The following is a 9033-nucleotide window of genomic DNA, read 5'->3' as shown; positions in this document are numbered from 1 at the left end:
AATACTTTCAACAATAAAGATTTAAAAAAATAAAATAGATAACATAAATGTACAAAAGGGAAAAAAAATAAAGTAGTCCTTATAAAAAAGGTAAGAGTTGAGCATAAACTTGAAGGAGATAAGGACATTTGGTGGAATTACAGTGTTCTGGGAAGAGGAGCAACTAGAGCAAAGACCCCCACGCAGGAGCAAGTCTGGCATGTTTGGGGACATAGCCTAGAGCAGATAAAGAAGAATATTAGGGGATGAGATCAAATGGGTAATGTGCACAGATAATGAAGGACATTATGGGGCATTTTACTCTGAATAAAATGGGGAGCCATTGCGGGGTTTTGAATAAAAGGTAATGTTGTGTATCTTATGTTTTAAATGGATTCTTCTACCTATATGTTGAGAATACATCATAGTGGACAAGGCTAGAAATAGGGAGATCTTTTCAGATGTTATTGCCAATATTCAGACCATGAGTGATAGTGTCTCAGACTTGCATAGTGGAAATAAAGTGGTGAGACTTGGGATTTATTTTAAAGACAGACCTACTATTATCTTTTGACAAATGTGATATAGAATATGAGAGAATGATGGGGATCAATAATGACTTCAAGGATTTTGTTCTTTGAAACTAAGAATATGAAGTGTGGATTGGGAAGGCAATAGACTATACAAGTCAGGAGGTGATTGGGAGTTCAGTGTTTGATGTGTGGGATTTGGGATATTTATTAGACTTCCACATTGAGATGCTGAGTTTAGAAATAAGACTAAATTTAGGGAGAGAGATCTGAGTAGGAGATACCATTTGGGGAGCCATTGTCATACTGATGGTATGGAAAGCCATGAGATGGAATTAAGACACAAGAGAAAACGCTCAAAGACTAAGCCTTGGGAACTCCTGTATCAAAAGGGTAGAGATAAAAGACAAAGTAGCAGAAAATAAGAAAGAAGAAAATGAGCCAAATGATGAATAAAGCCAAGAGAATGTAATGTCCTAGAAACCAAGTGAAGAGAGTATATTAATTTTTCTCTTTAGTTTGTAAATTTTATGACAATGGTCATCATTTGAAGAACAAGCACACTGATCTCACCTGATAGGACAATGCTTGTCCTTTCCTCTTGACCAGTTACAGGGTTTCGAAGGCAGCAAGTGACATTCCTATGGGAGCTCTGTTTAAGGAGAAGGGTCATCTTCATGTGGAACAATTTGTCTGTGTCCTGTGAATGGGATATGGATGTAGGTGGAATGATCTCTCCTCTGCTGTCTCTCCATTCCATTTGAGGCTGTGGGAACCAACCTCCTGTATTACACTCCACCAAAAGACCTTTGGTATTAGGAGGATGTACAAGAATCTGTATTCCTAAGCTTGTAGCTGGTTGGAATGAAAGGGGATAAACAGGATTTTTAGGTGAAGAAATTGAGAAAAACAGAAAGAAAAGACTGCCCCCCCTCCCCCACTCTAATCCCTGTTCCATTAGCTATACTGACAGCCAAGCACTGTGGGGCTCTGATCCTCCACTACAAACAGGATAAACCAGGCCGAAGTTATGGTTTACAAATTAACAACTCAGGGGAGAAAATGCATGTTTGTTCCATTTATTAATTAAAAAATATTATTTTTGTTATTTACTAAACCTAGGAGACTTAGCAATAAATATAGATATAATCATGAACATAAACAGTCAAGATCTCAGTCCTCTTGAATTTATAGCTTAATGTTTTTTCTTGTATCTTCATCATTAGTCCTGTTTGAGCTGCCATCAGTTACAAGTAAACAAATAATATAAATGTGTTTAAAACTTTAATGACATTTTATATGTATTAGTATGTCTTTGCATGTAATGAGTATTTGCATAAAATGGGTAATCAACTACTATTATAGAAATAAAGCAATTTATATCAGTTTAGAGAAAATAACTAGTTTTTAAAAAAAAATTCAGTTTATTGCGTGGAATATCAGGCTTGCTTAAATGTACAGGCAAAGAAAGAATAATAGAGAATTAAAGCATTACTCTAGAGCAGCTCTGTTCAATAAGCTTCTGCAATGATGGAAATATTGGATATCAGTGCTGCCTGATACAATAGCTATTTGCTACATGAGACTATTAAGCACTTGAGATTTGGCCAGTGAGACTGAGAATTGATTTTTAATTTTACTTAACTTAAATATAAATTTAAATAGTCACATGCAGCTAAGGGTTGTCATTTGGATAGCTCAACTCTAAGCAATAGTACTGAGTGTCATAATCTCTCTATATAAAATCCTACTATGCAAATAGACCAAACAGCAGAAAAACCAACCAAACAACTGGTCGCTATGACAGGCGCTGACCACCAGGGGGTGCATACGAAACATGACAGACATTGGCAGCAGGTGGCAGAGCACAGAACATGGGGGGCATTGGCCAAGGCGAAATTGTGGAGTAGGTGAATGGGGGCGCCAGACCAAGGCGGGGCTCCAGTCACTGTCATCAGGACAAGCCTCTGGTGGTTACTGGAAATTCTTTGCTCCCATGTGCCACATTCCCGCCCAGCGCTCGCACATGCTTCTGGTGCCGGCCCCGCTTGCAACTGCTGCTGGCTCAGGAGCTGCCACTTGGACCCACTGCCGGTGCCAGCCCTGCTTGCACCCACAGCTGGCACCAGAAATGCTGCTCACACCCGCTGCTGGCACCCGATTACCCCTGAGGCCTTCTCCACCTCTTCCTGCTCCTGAGGGCATTCAGGGCAGCAGCTGCCACTCTCACCTGCTGATGGCACTGGCCCCACTCACACCCACTGCTGGGACTGGCCCTAATCGCTCCCATCAACCTGTGCAAGCGGGACCAGCACCATCAGCACATGGGAGTAGCAGTGGCAGGAGTGGGGCTGCCGGGAGACAGGGGGCCGGGGGCCACGGTGGAAAGGGCTGGGCGGGAAGACAGAGGATGGGCCGAGACCCACCTCTGTGCCCACCGCAGCCTTATGGTCCACAGTTCCTTATAAGGTGCACGAATCTGTGCACCATGCCCCTAGTATCCAATAAAAATGTTAAGTGTGAGGGGGCCTAGCACCCTACACTAGTGCCCTCACATTTGTGAAACCTTTTAGTTTCTTAGTCCTCCATCTCCCTACAATTTCTTTGTCATCCAAAATACTTCAAGGGTAAAGTGAATGATTTAAATACTATATTTTTGCATATAATACATATCTATATTTTTTTTTTTATCTATCTATCTATCTATCTATATGCCTAAGTGACCCAATGACTGAATGATGTCCACTGACCACCAGGGGGCAGACGCTCAACACAGGAGCTGCTCCCTGGTGGTCAGTGTGCTCCCACAGCAGGAGCACTGCTCAGCAGACCAATGGGTGCCAGACGTCCGGGTCATGACTGGCAAGTGCAGCTGCAGCGACGTGAGCCTCTCCCGCCTCTGTGGCAGCGCTACCAAGTGGTGGCTACCGTGTGGCAGCAGGCACAGTGGGGCCAGGATGAGTGTGATCAGCATGGTGTCCCCCCAGGCTCAGGCTTCTCCCAGGCCGCCTGCCACTTCACTCACTATTACATCCCTTGGGGGATGTCAGACTGTGGGGATCAGGCTGAAACTGGCAGTCTGACATTTACTGAGGGTCCCAGATTGTGAGAGGGCGCAGGCCAGGATGAGGGACCCCATCAGTGCACGAATACGTGAACCGGGCCTCTAGTATATATATGTGTGTAGATATATTTACACACATATATATAGTCCCAAAATTCACGCAAGATTTGAATTTTGCATGAGCATTAACAACAACAACAACAAAAATAAAAGCCTAATTTTACTTGGTTTATTGAATCAGATTCTAATATCTGTTGCCCTTTGATTTCAATCCCTTCAATTTGATAAGCATTACCAAGTACCAATTATGGCCCAGGAGCAGGGACAATGAAGACCAATGAAGAACACGGCTTTGCGTACATGCCAGCAAAGCCATGGAGGCCATTTACCCGATGTGCTATTCCATACATAACCCTATACTATATACTTTATGAATCATTAAAAAAAAATTACAATTTTTAATTATAAACCTATGTTTTCTATCAAAATTACTTCTTGTGTGAATTTTGGGAGTATATATATATATATGAGGATACTAAACATTGTAGATGAAGGCTTTTTGAAATCGATTTAAGAAAATTAGTCTGAAACTAAGTAGTCAGTGAACTGAGTCAGGGAGAAATGGGAATAAAAATTGTCATTAAGGAGACTATTATAAAGATTTAGGTAGTTTACAAAATCAGGTTTCACTAAAGTGTTGTCAGAAATAATTAAAAGCATAGTAATAAATCCTGAAAGAAATCTGTTGATACTTTACAGATCTAATAGTGTATATGGACATGGAAAGACAGTTCTGAAAATGGTAATGTGTGCAGGCACAATTTGCATTCTTAATCCTATACTATTCTCAGTTCCAAGACAAATGCTTGAATTTGAACTTGCTAACTGAACCATGCAATAGTCAGAAACACTGAGAATTTTCCTACTGTTCAGCCTCAAATGGGTTAAGAATCATGGATGTGTAGAAACCAAAAAGAGATTCATCCCTACCTGTGACCTTCACTTCTGTGATGGCTTCTTCATCGAAAGCACCATCTGTGAAGAAGCAGTGGTACTGCCCGTCGTCATCAACACTGACATTGAGGATTCTGAGGGTCACTTTACCTTCTCTGATAGCTTCTTTCAGGAGCTCTGTCCGCTCCACATACCTGGAGATAGTTTCTACATGCAGGTCTTTGCCATTGTTGTATACGTGAACAGGTTGTGTATAGCGATCCCGGAACCAGCGTATCTCCATGTGTTCTGCATTTTGTGGTGGGGACAGCTGGCAGGTGAGCTCAACTATTCCACGCAAAGGAGCCAAGATTGGCCCCTGTAAGCCAGTCACTGTAAACTGTTCTGGGAAGGAAGATGGTAAGCAAATAGTGAGAGTATCACACACACACACACACACACAAACACACACACACACACACACACACACACACACACACACACACACAACATTCCACATGTTTCAGTGAGATGTTAAAGGCAATTTTGCCACATTTTCATATTGTAAAAATATGCAAATATACACATTATATATTTCTGTTCTCAATAATTCCACATTAATTTCTAACTTGACTCTTAAGGATAATCTGAATTTCTTCCATTCTAAATATCAATGGCTTCTAAACACCCCTTACAAATGGGCAGAAGACCTGAGCAGACATTTCTCCAAAGAGGACATACATACAGCTGGCCAATAGACATATGAAAAAATGCTCAAAAGCACTAATCATCAGGGAAATCCAATTCCAAATCACAATGAGATATCAAACTTCACACCTTCAGAATGTCTATCATTAATAAATAAAAAATAAATGTTATTGAGAATGTAGAGAAAAGTGAACCCTTGTGCACTCTCGGTGGAATTGTAATTTGGTGTAGGCACCATGGAAAACAATGTGCAGTTTCCTCAAAAAGTTACAAATGGAGCTACCATATAACCCAGAAAATTCCACTTCTAGGTCTTTATCTGAAGAAATCCAAAACACTAATTTGAAAAATACAGGGTGGAGCAAAAGTAGGTTGACAGTTGTGAGTACATGAAACACAGAGTTTATTCTTGTATTATTATATTAGAGGCCCAGTGCATGAAATTTGTGCTGGGGTGGGGGGGGGCTGTCTCTCAGCCTGGCCTGCACCCTCTCCAATCTTGGACCCCTCGGGAGATGTCAGACTGCTGGTTTGACATCTGGCAGTCTGACATTCCTCTCACAATCCAGGACCACTGGCTCCTAACTGCTCGCCTGCCTGCCTGCCTGATTGCCCCTAACCACTTCTGCCTGCCAGCCTGATCACCCCCTAACTGCTTTCCTGCCGGCCTGATCACCCCCAACTGCCCTCCTCTGCCAGCCTGGTCCCCCCCACTGCCCTCCCCTGCAGGCCTGGTTGCCCCCAAGAGCCCTTCCCTGCCAGCCTGATTGCCCACAACTGCCCTCGCCTGTTGGCCATCTTGTGGGGGCCATCTTGTGACAACGTCTCATGAGGGTGTCGCACATGACACCACCTAGGCTTTTATTATACAGGATTAATTTCCATATGAACAACTGTAAACCTACTTTTCTCTACCCTGTATATGCATCCATATGTATATTGCAGCATTATTTACAATAGCTAAGATGGAAGTCACCTAAGTGTCCATTGATAGACTAAAGGATAAAAAGAGGTAATACATATATACAATGGAATAATATACAGCCATAAGAAAGAATGAACTCTTATACTTTGTGACAAAAATGGATGAACCTAGAGGGTATTATGACAAGTGAAATAAGCCAAAGACAGACATGATTTCACCCTCCGTGGAATCTAATAAATATAAATAAACAAACAGAAACAAACTCATAGATACAGAGAACAAATTGATGATCACCAGATGAGAGGTGGGTTGGGAGAATGGGTGTAAAGGCAGAAAGCAAATATGTACAAATTGCCAGTTATAAAATAATCACAGGAATGTCAAGTACAGCATAGGAAATATAGTCAAGAATATTATAATAACTATGTGCAAGATGGATACTAGACTTATTGGGATGATCATTTCAAAAGGGATATAAATATCTAATCACACCAGAAGCTACTATAACATTGTATGTCAACTGTAATTGGAAAATAAATTAATGTTTTAAAAATTAAAAAAGAAAAGACATGGGAGCACCTTAAAGGCACATTGCTAAGTAAAAGAGGCCCCTCTGAGAAGACTTACATTTTGATTCCAACTACATGACATTCTGAAAAATGCGAAAATATGCAGACAGTAGACAGAAGTGTTTGCCAGGGCTTCACAGGGAGAAAGAGATGAGTAGGTGGGGCATAAAGCATTTTTAAAATGGTAAAATAATTCTGTATGATACCATAATGGTGGATATGTAATATACTGGCGGTGGAAATGTATGCTGGTGACTACTTCAGAAGAACATTTGCAACATAATAAAATAGCACATAACCTTGGCCAGCAGTTCTATGCATAGGAATATTTCCTACCTATGTACTCACAGGTTTTGTCAAATGCATGTGTAAAATGTTCATGGAAGCGTTACTTTTATCAGCCAAAGACAGTATACAAAAAAAAGTGCACCAGTAAGATTTCTACTCTTTAACAAGTAATTTTTACTAGAAACTTTATCTTTTATGCCATTTGTTGTCTCAGGCGTTGCTTATATTTGTCTCTAAATAAGCTATATTTATTTCTGCTTTGCATAGATCCCCTTACAAAGGCAAATTTTACCACGTGTTGGCTCCCACAAACCTATTCCTTCCTCACTGGCTGCCCCACTGCACTGATAACTCACATGGATTCTAACATGGACCCATATCCTAGGCCACTTCCTCACTGTGTGAGTGACACATACACTGAGTCTCCTCAATATGAATATTGGGTTCTCAAGGGCAAGTATTAGGTCTTCTTCATTTGCTTCTTTTCCCAGGAATTTAACATAAATCCAGGTACATGATAAAGAAGACTTGCTGATTAGAAATAATTTTCCCCAGCCATAAGCTGGATCCTATAGTACACGTCCTCATTACATAATTATGTATTAAACCTGAGGAACAATGGTCAAAAGAGCTTAACCCTTTTCTTTGGTTCTTGCTTTTTCTGGCATACTTGATACTGCCAGGACTCACACAGGTAGAAGAGAGGGTCGTACCTGAACTTGGTGCTGCCATCTGAAGGAGGAGCATGGGAACAAAGTATCTGGTGAGAGATGGTCCTGTAGTTTCCATTACACCTGTGATAACAAGTGAGGAGGGTTCAGAAACAGCGATAACAGGAGTAAGAATTTCCAGAAATCACATGTTTTTTATGCATTAATAAACTTTCAAGTAGTGTTGCCAGAAGATGTTGTAAGAGTGCTGTATGAGTTCCAGTTATTTGAATATCAAATAAAGTTATGGATATAAGAATGCCCAAACCTGTAGAGAATTTTTATGAGTTTATGAGCCAAACTAAGACATATGTCTGGGTCATATGCTCAAATGATCTGGAGAATAACAGTTTTGCAGCTTTTTTTTATGTATTTGGAATTAAGGAGGGGACATAAGGAAGATTACATGAAGGTGGGCAAAAGCAAGGCAGGGCTAACTAGATTATGGGCTCTCTCGATGTTTGCAGTTTATTTAAAAAGTGTGTTAACCTAAATGCACAGAAACAATGTACAGAGCTTCCTTAGGGAAAAGACAAACCTTGTACTAGAAAGTTATATGCCTGGGGCATGATGACCCACCAATACTTGCCTAATTAGGAGTTTATGATCAGACACCTGTGTGAGGTTACTTTCAATAGAACCTCCCCTTTTTTGTCCACACAGTGAATAACTTTCTGGTATACATATTTCCCACTCAATATTTGGAATCCTGCAATATTTATTTGCTAGATCTGGAAACTCCAAATCTTTTAAAAATTTTATTGATTTTTAGAGGGAGGGAGGAAGGAAGGAAGAGAGAGAAGAAACATAGATGGTGACTGGTTGCATGACTAGGTGCCTGGGGAATAACATGCATAAGAATAACATTTTCTTTACTCCCAAACAAAGCAGACTCCAGAAATCCAGCCCAACATTTGTTGTGACATGATACTGCAGAGTGAGTTTCAAATGACCCACAAAGAAACAGTGAAAAAAGACTTTCCCTGGAGGAGACTGGGATCTCTGTTCATAGCATCTTTATATATATATATATATATATATATATCTGTCAAGTCCCTTGAAATGTAGGGACAGGTGGTCTCCCAGAAGGCACAAGGAAAAGGAAGGGATGGAAGAAGTGCTGACCATCTATGAACAGAGAACTCGATCCTAAATCTTACACTTACCTGTGATCCTGACGCAGCTCTCCATTGTCCCTGGAGAACGACAGTGCCAGAACCAGGCAGAGTACTTAACAAAGCTCCTTCTCACTGCTGCCCTCCACCTCTGGGCACCTGATGCTGCAGTGCTGTTCTTTGTTCCTTTCCAAGGGAAATTCCAGGGAGAC

The 9033-nt window shown here is 40.9% G+C and overlaps 1 protein-coding gene and 1 pseudogene across 1 annotated transcript; one reads left to right on the top strand and one right to left on the bottom strand.

Annotated features, from left to right (window-relative positions):
• Positions 1-1023: 1023 nt before the first annotated feature.
• Positions 1024-7784, bottom strand: LOC102240635 (putative selection and upkeep of intraepithelial T-cells protein 1 homolog; the record flags this gene model as incomplete). Its single annotated transcript, XM_014543428.1, has 3 exons — positions 1024-1364; positions 4564-4906; positions 7710-7784. Coding segments are annotated over 3 exons (759 nt in total), but the record flags the coding sequence as incomplete, so codon positions are not given.
• A 328-nt stretch (positions 7785-8112) lies between these two features.
• LOC102240330 overlaps positions 8113-9033 on the top strand; it is a 7319-nt pseudogene continuing 6398 nt past the window's right edge.

Source organism: Myotis brandtii, unplaced genomic scaffold (assembly GCF_000412655.1).
Source record: "Myotis brandtii unplaced genomic scaffold, ASM41265v1 scaffold3255, whole genome shotgun sequence".
NCBI lineage: Eukaryota > Metazoa > Chordata > Mammalia > Chiroptera > Vespertilionidae > Myotis > Myotis brandtii.
The sequence above is the reverse complement of the archived record's forward strand: the minus strand, read 5'-3'. Positions and strand labels throughout refer to the sequence as shown.